This window comes from Alnus glutinosa, chromosome 14 (assembly GCF_958979055.1).
Source record: "Alnus glutinosa chromosome 14, dhAlnGlut1.1, whole genome shotgun sequence".
Lineage (NCBI taxonomy): Eukaryota > Viridiplantae > Streptophyta > Magnoliopsida > Fagales > Betulaceae > Alnus > Alnus glutinosa.
In genome coordinates, this window is record NC_084899.1 from 1,026,612 (window position 1) to 1,041,131 (window position 14,520).

General features: G+C 35.8%; 1 protein-coding gene across 1 annotated transcript; it reads right to left on the reverse strand.

Moving 5' to 3' along the window:
• Positions 1–883: 883 nt before the first annotated feature.
• LOC133857041 (transcription factor MYB1-like) lies at positions 884–2,187 on the reverse strand. The gene is made up of 3 exons (XM_062292141.1): positions 1,944–2,187; positions 1,726–1,855; positions 884–1,631 (listed from the first exon to the last, which is right to left on the reverse strand). The coding sequence occupies exons 1-3, from the start codon at positions 2,074–2,076 to the stop codon at positions 1,061–1,063; spliced, it is 834 nt and encodes a 277-aa protein (XP_062148125.1). The 5' UTR covers positions 2,077–2,187; the 3' UTR covers positions 884–1,060.
• Positions 2,188–14,520: the final 12,333 nt, after the last annotated feature.

Here is a 14,520-nt window from a genome sequence, read left to right on the forward strand (position 1 = left end):
TATAAAGAGTAATGTTTTTTGCATAACATTTGTATACACTTTGTACAATAATGCTGACGTGAATTTGATTTTCACTTTAACAGTTTACAAAATATAATACAATACAATATAATACCAAAAAAAAATGTAAATCAAATCTACGTACATCAGTATTGTTGTACAAAATGTTCTGCAGGAAACATTAATCTATATATATATATATATATATGTGTGTGTGTAAAGGTCCAACAAATTATAGCGCCAAGAAGCTAAAAGATCATCCTTCATGACCAGAAGGCAAAACTTGAAAGATGTCGATAAGATTTGGGTGGTCATTAACAAAAACCAAGTTGCATGAAGACCTGATTTTGATGCACAATTGGTTGTCTTCAAGAACAAACTTTTAAGGTTTACATCCCATAACATATAAGTGGGAAGAAATTTTTTCAATTCAGTCTATAAAACTGTTATATATTTCTTATCATGCAAGAAGCACAAGCTTTTTTAATATAATTATAATAAAACAAGCGTTTCTCACCTATTCAAAAGAAACATAGTAATTTTATAGACCCATTCTCACCTTAAAATTTCTGAAAAGGAAAAAAAAGATGAAGAAGACAAGAGAGCAAACTTAAATCAATTGTAGGAATGGGTCAAATATGGGTGGCTGAAAATCCTGAACCACCAAATTCTGCAGATAACGTCCCCTACTACAACTGATCGATTTTGATATTTGAATAATTCTCAATTGTACAGATTCAGAATTGTTGTTCATCTAACTCCAGTTGAATAGAGAATATAACTATTAATGCAATAAATTAATTAAACTTTTACAAAAGTTTTCGCCAAGAGAAATAGAAAAGCTTTTATATGTACCACATGCACTAGCCAGTAGCCACAAACCAAGTACAACTATTTGTGCTGCTTTATTTATTTAATAGTGGGCTAATTAACATATATCACCCCTGTGGAAATACACCGAAACTAAGTCATTAATTAGGAAAATATTTACATGAAATCATTCGAGGTGATAAGCAGCTAAAGACTGTCACTGTCATGGTAAGTTTTCTTTTGGTCTGAATTACTCTGCCTGCCATTCCCCTTCGGAATCAAGAAATGAAGCCAAAGAGTGGAGGTCGAGAACGACATTGGGTTGAACAGGATTGGTGATCATGGTCCAATCGTGCATCATTTCGTACGATATTCCATTGTCATTATGATGATTATCAGGAAAGCAAGAGTTGAGAAGATCAGGAAAGCAAAGTTCAGCAATATTGAAATCCACCATGAGGTCAGATGTTTGGTTATTTTCTCTGATAGCAAACGAATTGTTGTTAAGGGGCCTTGGGTGGTCAGCATCGGCGGATGTGGTGTCAAAATGTTCACTGCTGTTCGGCTGTGGTACTGTACTGATGACAGCCTTAGAGCATTTGATTGCCTTCGGCCGAGCCACGAGCAAATCCATCTTGGACGACGGTGATGGATTGTTGATGATCTTGGGCTTCTGACCACCAGACTGATTTGAAAGCTTAGGAGCTGAAGCAACGCCTTGTTGTTGCCCGTCTTCAACTTTTCTGCCCAGATTTGTGTTCCAGTAGTTCTTTATTTCATTGTCTGTTCGCCCTGGAAGCCTGCCGGCTATCAGAGACCATCTAAAAAGAGACCAAATTCTACATCATCAGCCGCATGCCTCAGTATATCAGTTACGTTTTTTTCTTTAGAGAGAGATCAGAGAGAGACAAAAACCTGTTCCCCAAGAGCTTGTGAAGCCTTATGATGAGCTCCTCCTCGTCCGGTGATATGTTTCCTCTCTTAATGTCTGGTCTCAGATAGTTCAACCACCGAAGCCTACAGCTCTTCCCACACCTCTTCAAACCTGAAGAACTCAGAAAAACCCCAGTTAATATATGCATGCACCATTAATCTTAGATTAATTAAGCAGAAAAGAGATAAATATATATTACCTGCTCTTTTGGGAATGTTTCTCCATTTTCCTTCTCCATATACTCTGATGTATTCTCTAAGAATTTTGTCTTCTTGAGCTGTCCATGCTCCTCTGTTCAAGCCCTCCTTAGCACAGCAAGGGCTTCTACCCATTTACTCTCCCGGCCTCTCGATCTCTCAAGGAATATCAGTGCTTGTAATTGCAATGTTCCCCCTTCGGTGTATGTATGTAGGAGAAGCAAGCATACTTATATTCTTTGAACTCAGAACTTTGCCCATGTGTTTCAATGCTGTTCGTCCTATTTGAGGACTATTCAACGTAAAACCAAAACTTTTTGTTGTTGATTACTTTAAAAAAAAAAAAAAAAAAAAAACTTTTTGTTGCCTGTGGGGCAGTCGTGCACTAGTATATAGTAATAATTTGTGGTAATTACCTTTTCCCTATATGAATTACCAACTTTTATATAAAGTCCCTATAAACTACTAACTCGATCAAAATAGAGGATTCAACTACTAAACGCAACCATTTTTTCTCCTTCTGTCAGTTAGAGGGTTAAAACAAACGGTCAACGGGTCACGTGACCGTCACATGCCGTTTTACATGGGGACATGTTAGGAGATGGTGGTAGTTCATAGGGGCACGTTAAAAGATGATAGTAGTTCATGAGGGGAAAATAAGAAGAAAATGAGGGCAAAACAGCATGTGATGGTCACGTGACCTGTTGACCGTTTGTTTTAACCCCTTTAACTGACGGAAGGGAAAAAAATGGTTGTATTTGGTAGTTGAATGCTTTATTTTGGTTGAGTTGGTAGTTTGTGGGGGCTTTGCACAAAAGTTAGTAGTTTATAGGAAGAAAATGTAATTACCCCTAATAGTCTTGACATACAATTTTTTTTCAACGAAAAACCTAATTAACAAGAATACTTCTGCTTGACTTAATTAGTTATTAAGTAGATTCATCTAATAAATAAGATTGATACACAAAAGTTTCGCTCCAAGATCTTGTCTACAAATGTACGTCATGGATGAGGCTTGCAATCTTTATATATATACAATACACCGGATCAAATATATTAATTAGTAAATTTGACTTTAATTAAGTCAAATAGGTATCAATATTGGAATCTAATGTCCTTCAAAATAATTTAAAAAAACATTATATATATATATATATATATTTGGGAAAAATTCCAAAAGAATACAAGCAAGCCTCAAGAGTCAATCTTGTTTTAGGAATTTAGACGGTAATAATTTCTTTTAAAACTAAGCAATAAAGGCTCTATATACAAATAAATAGAGTAAAATATATACATATATAAATAGACTGAAAAGAAAAAAAGTACAAAATATTGCTGATTAGGTTTTAAGAATTCATTAATTACTTAACTTACACTATAGAATTATTTCTTCTAATAAAACTTAGTATTCAAAGTTTTAGGAATTAAGCATGTTTAGTTATATATTTAGGTCAAAGATGTAACGTTTTAAGTAGTTTTTAAAATTTTGGATAAAATAATTATTGAAATAAAAATACGGTAAACCAAAAGCTGTTATTTAATAGTAGAATCTCAAATCATTCAGTACGTACATATGGGTCTCCCACTTTGATTTTTTTTTTTTTTTTTTTTTTTTATATATATAAAAATAGTTAGATATTTTGACGATCGATCGAGATTAAAAGAAATATGATAGCCGCCCATAAACGTGCAAAATAATTAAATAAAATCTCTCTCTCTCTCTCTCTCTCTCTATAGATACTCTATTCAAACTTCACAAATAATTGAATCTTCTCCGAGCTAACTTTCTAACTAAGCTCTTCAAATTGAAAGGTTGTTGAAGCACACGTACGCAGCCCCCCCTCCCCCACCCCCTTGGAATTTGGCATCTCTCTCTCTCTCTCTCTCTCTCTCTCTCTCATATGTGTATATATATATATATATATATATACACTAATGCAAATTGGCATGATGTTCCAACTACCAACATCGTTATGTTGCTGAGACAAATATTTCCAAATCACACTTGTATGGCCCATGCATGCCATCAATTTGACCGTCCAATCATCTGATCAATCACGTGTTGATTCCTCCTTTTTCTCCTTCGCGTGCCATTTATGATGAGCACTGTTGTTTTATTATAAGCATAGATATCATTGTAGTTTTCTTTTCTTAGCAGTACACATACAACATCTGGCATACTTAATTTTCTTTCAAACAGGGTTAGCTCAAAATTTATAATGCACCCTATATCTAAATTGTCTATCTTGTCCACTCTCAAACAAAAAATCACATCCTGCACTTAAATGCCCTCCTTATATAAATAATGGCATGTATATCATCTTCAAATTACAACTAAATTGTCAATGTCTATTTTAAATTAGTGTTAATGCTGCTTATCAAACTACAAAAAAAATGTCAATATCTTTTTTATAACTAAAAACAAAAACAAAAATGACCCCAAATTTTTTGAATAAGACAAAAATAACCTTATAAATTCAAAAAAAAAAACAAAAATCAAAAATTAAAAACAAAATTAAAGAAAAAAGGAAAAAAAAAATTATAAATATGAAAAAGAATGAGAAATAAATTATAAAAATAAATAACTGAAAATTAGGGAAAACAAACAAACAAACAAATGAAAGAAAAAAAAAAACCAATTTTTTATTTTTAGTTTTATTTTCATATATATATATATATATATATATATAGAGAGAGAGAGCTACACATATCGTATTTTATTGGCATGAAGACACTAATGTGTTAAGTTATTGGACAAAAATTAATTTTAAGAAGTAATTTATCAATTTCACCTTCCACAAGGACATCTCAATCAATTTTTGTACTACGATAAGTTTGTAAATTAGTTCAATTCTATTGACCAATTTTATATTTTTTTCTTAAAAAAAAAAAAAAAAAAAAAAAAAAAAGTAAATTAAGAGGTTTCTCCACCGTTCTTTTATTGGAAATGCGATGTTGAGGTACCACGTGGTCCATGTTGATTATGGAGGCCACAAGGTCTAGAATAGAACCAAGGAAATCCTACGTCATACGATTTGACGTATTAAGACGTGATGGGACCAACGAAAATGAGCGGTCACGTTTGTTAATGGAAAGTCTCCAATGAGCTTGCCGAGAGAGACAAGACTACTAATATCAGTGTTCCAATGGTTTTGATTTCTGGAATATACTAATATCCTTTTTTTTTTTCTTTTGCAAGCTTTTGAATTCTGATATTAAAAAATTTATAGGAGTAATATTTCTTACGTAATAAATATATATTTTTTATAACAATGTTGACACGAGAATAATTTTTATAATAAAAAAAGAGTAATAATTTTTACATAATAAAAAAAAAATAATGATTGAATACCACTCAAAGATACAATTTTTTACCACCTTGTCTTGACAAGGTGGTCCCCTACTTTAATTTATTTTTAAAAAATAAAAAAACTCAAAAAGTAGTGGGAGACCACCTTACCTATGGTGAAAAGTTATACCTTTAAGTGGTATTCAATCATTACTCTAAAAAAATATATATATTACTTCCACGTCAACGTTGTACAAAAAGTGTGTATAAATTGAAGGGTCACAATTACTATTAACATGGGCAAGAAAAAGTATATACTAAACTGAATGTCTTAAAAAAAGAAAAAGACAAATGATTTCAACGGTGGTCTGTGGGACAGTGTCACAGTGGTCGACGAGGTATATGCTTTGTAAATGTATATTCTATCCGTGACTTTGAATGTCCCCTTCCCCTTTAAATTGTATCAATTTTTCTCTCAATTTATCAAAAAAAATCAATGCTTTTCCTAATAATAAAAATACACTTTATAAAATTATTATTTTTTTTTTAAAAAAAATTAAAACAATATAAAAAAAAAAAGTTATACAAAAAAAAAAAACTGGTTTTAATTTTTTTTTTTCATTTTTTTTTTTTTTTTTTTTTTTCATTTATTTTTTTCAAATTTTGTAAGGACATCTTTGTTTTATTCAAAAAAATAATAGGGTCATTTTTATCTTTTTGTTAATTTTTAGAGAATATTGACATTTTTTGATAGTTTAAAAATGATATATATATATATATATATATATATATATATATATATATATATATATATATATATATTTCCCGAAGTTAAAATTTCTGGATTTTTTATTTCTAAGCAATAACGGGGAAGGGGAAAATTTTCTGGCCTCTAACATATCTAAAAACATTTTTTAAAACCCATGATTTGTACTGGATTATCCGTTTATGGTGATTTTTCTGTTATTTTTGTATATATATATATATATTTGAAATACATGAGCTGAGAAACTAAAATAATGAACCAACAGAATATAAGGGGAAAAATTGAATGTAAATAAAATGACTCAAAAGTTAACAAAGTCATACTCTGCACTTGGTTCTCAATTTTGAGGGAAATTGTTTTTAAATTATAAGACACTTCTAGATCTACATCAAATTAAGGTGATTTGTCCACTCTAATGATATCACATTTGAAAATATGTCAATTAATGTAATTGATTTTTTTTTTTTTCACATGCTAAATTAATATAATAAAACATACTAAAACGTTAGATAAAGTTTTTTTTTAAACTCAGTCTATTAAATTAACATGTGTTCTTGAAATATATAATTCACGCATTCATTTTTAATAAGATTAAACATATCATGCGCATTTTAAAAACGTATGAAAAAATCAAACGTTGTGAAAATAAATATCAATTTAATAAATTGAGTAAAAACAAAACTATTTTTTTAGATAAAAAAAAAAAAAAAAAAAAAGAAAAAAAAAAAAGAAAAGAAAAGAATACTTTGTCCCGAAACGTTTTACTAGATGTGTGACAGCGGGCAGTGCCATAAATGTACCTATCACCTCATTGTGGAGCATAATCTATAGTGGAGCATAATTCAGTGGAATATCTATGGTTTTGAAATTGGTGTATAAAACTTGGCAGTTGGGAAGATGCCAAATCCAAGCATCGGTTTTCCAAACCTTTTGAAGACCACCCCCCCCCCCCCCCCCCCCCCCCCTCCCCCTTGAACATGTTCCTTCGATTCCCATCCTTCTTTTCAAACTTGACACCAAATACCTGCTCCCCACGAAATTAATCTACCATAGATTAAGGATTAGACTAATTCTAAGAAAAAAAGAAAAGGAAAAAGAGGTAGATATATAATTGAGGATCCATGAAAGACAAAATTGTTGTGATAATTAATGCTTTTAAAAAGTGATTTTTAGTTTTGGAAGAAGTGTTTTGATATATACTATCTAAATCCCACCCCCCCAAATTTAGTAATAAAAGTTGGGGCGGAGCCGCTTAAGGCTTTGGAGGGCCTGCCCAAAACCTCTAAATTTTCCTAAAAAAAAAAGATTAAAAAAATAATAATAATATTTTATCCCTAATTTTGGTGTTTTTTTTTTTTTTTAATTTGACTCCTTGATTTGTAAAGGCCGGATCCGCCGCCTGGCTAAAAGTAGAAAAGGTGATAGACTCACAATCACACACATTGATCCAAAGATCCTAATAGATCTCATATAAATTAACTGTAATCTTATATATGTCTCTTCTGGTGGGCAAATGATAAGAAAACCAAAGCAATTAGAACTAGCAATATTTAATGTGTGCGCATGTGACTCACTAGACTTTTTTAAGGGGTAGCTCAATCGGTTGGGGATCACACTTCATGAAACAGATATCACTAGTTCGAATCTCCCATCCCTTCTTGTGTGGACATATCTAAAAAAAAAAAGTGACCCACCAGACATGCATCTGGCTCCATTTATTAAAAACATTAATAAATATTCAAAATTAATTTCATCTATATATCTCGTTTTTATATAAAAATAAAAAATAAATAATACTCCATAAAAAGCATTAACAAATGTTTTATTGTTTACTTAAATAAGTAAGGCAAGTCAAGATCAGTCGTCTCTGGCGGAGTCCGCCTCTATATCTTCTGCCGGCACTGTGTTGTTTTTTCCTACTTGTGTCTCTTGTTTCGGTTTACCTTTGTAATTTTTAGATATTATGGGACTGTTCGATGGCATGATGCTAGATCTGTCTCTTTTTTTTGTAATAGGTTGTGCTTTATTGTTAAGAGAGGCTTAAAGATTACTTCTTGTAATGTTTATTTATTATTTGGGTAGCTGTTGTTATGTATATTCTTGATCTTTCTCACAGTCTATCTCATTTGATAGGCTGCTTTAAGTCAGGTTTTTTTTGACTTAGTGGGTGGAGTTTCTATATCTCTAGTCACAATAGGGCCTACGGGCAGTGGTTTTTGTCTTCGGACATGTATGAGTTTCTTTTGTATTTCTATTGACCTTTGGTCAAGTGTAATTCTTTTTGGGCTCGTATCCAGGAATAAAGTCTTCAGTTTCATTTCCCAAAAAAAAAAAAAAAAAAAAAAAAAAAGATCAGTCGCCAATCAATTTGATAATGCGGTATCGATCTATCAATATAATTAGGGCCAGTGGGCCACGAAGCACGAGATCAGCCATACATATACATGCACCTCAATTATGTCTTGTCTAATTTCTGGAAATATTGGAACCATGATTCGAGGAAGTGGACGAAAGTATCAATTTAAAGTAATTAAAGCTACTCCAACCACCTCCTGGCCGGTCCATAATTACACCAAAGTGATGGTTTAATTATGTTTAAAAATATGTTCATAAGGAGTAGTTTAATCGGTTGGGGACCACGCTTCATAAAGTAGAAGTTATTAGTTCGAATCTCCTCTCCATCCTCGTACATGGAAATGTCAAAAAAAAAAAAAAAAAAAAAACTAATTTTTAAACATATATAAATATTTTTTGTTTTAATATATATAAATTAGTCTTAATGTCTCCTATATACTTTGACGTCTTCAATGATAAATTCTGAATATGTCCCTGTCCATAATTCCACCAAAAGTAAAGAAGTAATGGTGGTTTGATAATTGATTGAATATACTATAAAGATTTTAAAAGTAGTATGATATTTTGGAAAACAGACAAGAAAATGACAGTACAGTATTGGGCTCGTTTATAACGCTTTTAAGGCAGCTTTTTACATTTTGATAAAAAAACAGAAGTATCAACAGAAAATTTAAAACTTTTCGAAACTACTATTATTTTTATATCATATATATATAAAAAAAAATTAAAAAAAAAAAAAAAAAAAGGTGCGCCCACAAAAAAAACTTTGACGTTGGAACTAAATTTGTAATCATAAAATTTGGAAGCAAAAAGGAGAGAGGTACAAATAATCCATTGAAATGTGATTCATTGGTTATAAAGGGTGACAATACCCTTGTTGTGTAATTAAATGTGTGTTTGGTATTGTGATTTTATAGACCGTTAGTACAATTTTCGGTATGGTGACATGTTGCCTTCTGATTCGTCAATCAAACTCTTCCTTGGGATCTGCAAAAATAACAAACGACTAGTCGAGGACACCGACTACGCCCACTCCGAAGACTAAGTCAGTACACACTTTACGACTTTCAAGGAGAACTAAAAATCTCAGAGCTTAGAGAGTTATATTTAATATTTGGTGTAGCAGTCTTATTTATAGACTTATAGGAGTTCTTGAAGGACTAGGAGTCTTGGCCATGAATCGTGTAGGTTTGATCCATATCCTTATAGATTTTGAATTGAATACAAGTTGGATAGGACTTCTGCCTCTTTTAGCTGAATTCCACGTTGATAGGGATCTGCATCCCATTAATGTTGGGATATAGATACATTCCAGATATCTTGGGATTGGGTACTTAACAAAAATCTCACGAATCATGGATATATATTTCTAACGGTTAATAGATACTTACTTGACGAATCAGAGAAGATAGCTTCAAGGCGCTTACTGTACACAGACCAATACTCCGAGGTGGAAATATCCGAGACGTACTGACTCCATACAAACTTGGAGATCTCGATTTATTCCACATCCTGCCGAGGTGATCAAGCCAAGGTGTTCTGACCGAGGTGACCAAGCGGGGTCAAGCCAAGGTGTTCTGACCAAGGTGATCAAGCCGAGGTGTTCTGACCGAGGTGACCGAGCCGGGTCAAGCCAAGGTGTTCTGACCAAGGTGATCAAGCCGAGGTGTTCTGACCGAGGTGACTGAGCCGGGTCAAGCCGAGGTGTTCTAACCGAGGTGACCGAGCTAATTTATAACTCTGATAAGTTAGTAATGTTACGTGGATATCGAAAAAATTTCACTTATGCTTTTTGTAAAAGCGGGGCGTTACAGGAAGCTAGACTCTCTGGACTTGAAAAGGAAGTGGCGACCCTAAAAGCTCTCCTTCCATCTTAAGACAAAGAGCTTGCCTCTCGAGACTCAATAATATCCGAGGAACGGTCTATCAACACCCATTTGAAGAAGGAAGTCCTCGAGTCTAACGAGAGGTACAACCGCTCTGTCGTTGGTCTGGCCAAGGAGTTTGAACGGGCAGATCAACTAGAGTCTTGGTTGGAAGCTGTTCAAAACAAATGCTCCGAAGCTTGCAAAAATGATGAGGCCGCTGAAGTCGAGAAGGAAAAACTTAAGGCCGAGGTGGAGAGGCTTGAGGCAGAGAATAGCAAGCCTTAAAGGTGCAAGATAAAGCAGAGAGCCTTTTGATCAGACTTCGGGCCAAATACGACGACTGCATGGCCAAAACTAGGCGCTATTTGAAACAGCTTAGCTATGTGCCTTATCTTCGAGAAATTTTGTAATGAACAAAATTCTAAAGTCAATGAATGACATTTGGACTCTTCCTTTACTTTTTCTTCTTAACCATATTACCCCCCAAAACTTGTACAAACAAACAGTTTGTGTAAGTTTTTGAATTTTACCTCCTAGGTTTTAAACTTGTATAACAAATTGGAACCTCCTAGGTTTTTGAATTTTACCTCCGAAGTTTAAAACTTGTCAAACTTTTTAAACTTGTACCCCTCGAGGATTTTTGAACTTTATCCCCGAGGATTTTGAAACTTGAGCTTTATTTGAAACTTATAGAACTTTACTTGACACTTACAGAACTTTACTTGAAACTTGTACCCTTGAGAGTTTTTGAACTTTACCCCCAAGGGTTAAAACTTACTTGATGATTTTTTAAAGAGGTTTTGTCCTCATATCTTCTTCAGATTTGTTTTCTTTGAGATTTGAGCCCGACAACTTGACTCAACTTCAGGGATATCTCTTTTCACTCAAAGTTTTCATAATTTTCGAGTTGTTGTCGGGTCTTGGTCATATCCATATCTTTATCCATATCTCTTGCTGAGCTACCCCTTTTAACTTAGGTGAGTAGTCAGGTACCCTGGGTATTCCTCCAATACTTTACCGAGTTTTTTGGAGAGGAAGTCGGGCAGATTGTCCCCTGGGTATCCCTCCAATGCTCGATCGAGTTTTTTGGGAAGGGGATTCCTTTGTTGATGATAAGATTACCGAGCTATAACTGCTACATATAGTACTTCTTCCTATGCTTAGCATTCCATGCTCTCGGGAGTATCTTCTCAGTCTCGGACTTCAAATGATAGGCCCCTTTTTCGCGACACTTCACTACCTGATAGGGGCCTTCCCACTTTGGTGCAAACTTTCCTTCAGTTGCATATTTGGTCATCAAGCTTACTTTCCCAGTCCCCGACTTGGAACTTCTTGGGGTTTACTGTTTTGTTGAAGTATCGAGCCGTTCGATCCTAATAGGCTGCCTAAGTAACTTGAGCATCGACTCTTTTTTCCTGCAAAAGATCTAGGTTCAAGTTGATACCCTCATCATTGAGCCTCAGGTTGTAGTATGCTACCTTGAAGCTGAGGGATCCTACTTTTGCCGGGATGAGTGCCTTGATCTCATAAGTGAGGGAGAAGGGGGTGTCACCGGTCGGTGTTCTGACAGATGTCCGGTATTACCAAGCCCCTTTCTTCTGCTGGAGCTTCTTTTTCAACGTTCTCATCAGAGTCTTATATGTTGCTTCCACTTGCTCATTTGCCTTAAGACGTAATACACCAGAATAATAGTTTCGGATATGGAGTTCGGAGCACCACTTTCAGAACTGTTTGCAGTCAAACTATGTCCCATTATCCGTTACAAAAGCGTGTGGTATTCCGAATCAACATACAACGGATCTCCAGAGGAAACTGATTACGTTTGTAGTGGTTATGGCTGCCATTGCTTCTGCCTCAGCCCATTTAATGAAATAGTCGACAGCCACAACCAAGAACTTTCGGCTACCTTTACCTAGGGGCAATGGCCCTACAATGTCTACCCCCAATTTTGCAAAGGGCCACGAAGATGTTTTGGCGGTGAACTTCTCAGGGTGTGAATTCACTACCTTGGAGAATCTTTGGCTTTTATCACAATGCTTCACGATTCGGGCCGCAACCTTGCTCATCGAAGGCCAAAAATAACCAACCCGAGTTACTTTGTGTGCTAACATCCGAGCTCCTGAATGGTTTCCACAAACGCCTTCATGGATCTCTCTCATCACATACTTCGCTTCGTCCTTTGGGAGACACTTCAATAGGGGTTCGGAGTATCCTCTTTTATAAAGGATCCCTCCGAGAATACTATACTGTGCTGCTTGTAGCTTGACATTCCTAGTTACAACCTTGCCTTCAGGTAAGAAACCGTTCTTCAGATACTGAATGACATCAGTAGCCCATTTGGGTTCAGCCGAAGCCGTGTCCAACTTCATAACATCGGACTTTGGAGAAACGGATGGTTCGGCGAGAACAATGACTTCTTGACCCGAGGCTTCAATCTCTTGATCACTTCCCAAGGCCAATTTTGAAAGCTCATTTGCTGTTGTATTTGCTTCCCTCACTATTTTGGTGATAACAACCATGTCAAAGCAAGACTAGAGTTCACGTACTTTCTCTGGATACTTGGCCATTCTGACTTCTTGAGTGTCAAACTCTCCTTGGACTTGGCCCACAACTACTTGAGAGTCGCTACGGATTTCTACGTTTGTGGTGCCCACTTTTCGGGATATGGACAAGCCAGCTATAACGGCCTCATACTTTGCTTCGTTGTTGGTGGTGACGAAATTCAGTTTAACTGCAAATCGAAACACTTGACCCTCGGGGTTTGACAACATAACACCGACCCCACTTCTTTTACTGGCCGAGGACCCGTCGACATACACAACCCAAGTGGATTCTTTGGGAAGTTCTTCACTTTTTGGAATGTTGCAAAATTCCACTAGGAAGTCTGCCAAAGCCTGGCCCTTTATCGTTGTCTGATGGCGGTATTTGATGTCAAACTGTCCAAGCAACACAGCCCAGTTAACTAACCTCCCCAAAAGGTCGGGCTTTTGTAAAATTTTCCTCAATGGGTACTCGGTCAATACTCGGATCCCATAAGCTTGGAGTTAAGGCCTTAATCTCCGAGCCGAGACGACAAGGGCAAAAACCAACTTCTCGATCCGAGGATAGCTCTCCTCTACTCCATGAAGCGCCTTACTTGTGAAATAGACGGGTTTCTGAATTCCTACTTCTTCCCTCACCAATACCGAGCTCACCGCTAAGGGAGATACAATCAAGTACAAGTAAAGTATCTCCCCCTCGGAGGGTCGGCTCAGTAGATGAGGGTTCATCAAGTATCCCTTCAACTTTCTGAACGCCTCCCCACACCAAATAAAGGCATTTCTTAAGATCTTGAAGAAATGATGGCACTTGTCTGTGGATCGAGAGATGAATTAGTTGAGTGCTACGATTCTCCCTGTTAACTGCTGAAGCTGTTTTGTGGTCCTCGGAGGTTGCATTTCGAGGACTACCTTCACTTTCTCATGATTTGCCTTGATGCCTCGGTGTGATACTAAAAATCCCAAGAACTTCCCTGATGATACTACGAAGGCACACTTGGTAGGGTTAAGCTAATCTGATGCTTCCGTAGTGTGTGGAAGGTCTCATCAAGATCTACTATGTGCTTGGTCGCCTGAATGCTCTTGACTAGCATGTCATCTACATAAACTTCAACATTCCTGCCAATCTGTTTTTGAAACATTTTGTTTACTAACCTCTGATATGTGGCTCCGACATTCTTCTGGCCAAAGGGCATCATCTTGTAGCAATAGAGTCCTCGGTCCGTAATGAACGAAGTCTTCTCCTGATCAGGCTCGTCCATGTGTATTTGATTATACCCCGAGAAGGCAACCATGAAACTCAAGAGTTGATGTCCGGACATTGAGTCCACTAGAAGATCAATTCGAGGTAATGTGAAACTATCCTTCGGGCAAGTCTTGTTGAAGTCCGTAAAGTCTACACACATCCTCCACTTGTCGTTTGACTTTTTTACTAGCACAACATTAGCTAGCCACTCGGGGTAGTCTACAGCTTGATTTCACTCTACGGCAAAAGTTCTCCTCCTTTGCTTCACGGGTTTGTAGTTAGGGTCCACATTCAGTTTGTGGACAATGACCGAGGGATCAATCCCTGGCATATCTTCGTGGGTCCAGTCAAATACATCACTGTTATGCCTCAAGAACGCCACTAGCTCTTCATTCGTTGGGGGAGTTGTGAGCCTACTACTATTTTCTTCTCGGAATCACCAATCTCAAACTCCTCAAGGTCTTTGACTGGCTCTCCTAACTGTGATTGCTATCTTCCCTTTTCTTTAGTTTTCTCCC

Coding starts and splice junctions, on each gene's coding strand:
- LOC133857041 (XM_062292141.1), bottom strand. CDS start 2,076: ATGGGTAGAAGCCCTTGCTGTGCTAAGGAGGGCTTGAACAGAGGAGCA. Junction 1,856..1,943: donor AAACATTCCCAAAAGAGCAG/GTAATATATATT, acceptor TGAGTTCTTCAG/GTTTGAAGAGGTGTGGGAAG. Junction 1,632..1,725: donor CACAAGCTCTTGGGGAACAG/GTTTTTGTCTCT, acceptor GTCTCTTTTTAG/ATGGTCTCTGATAGCCGGCA.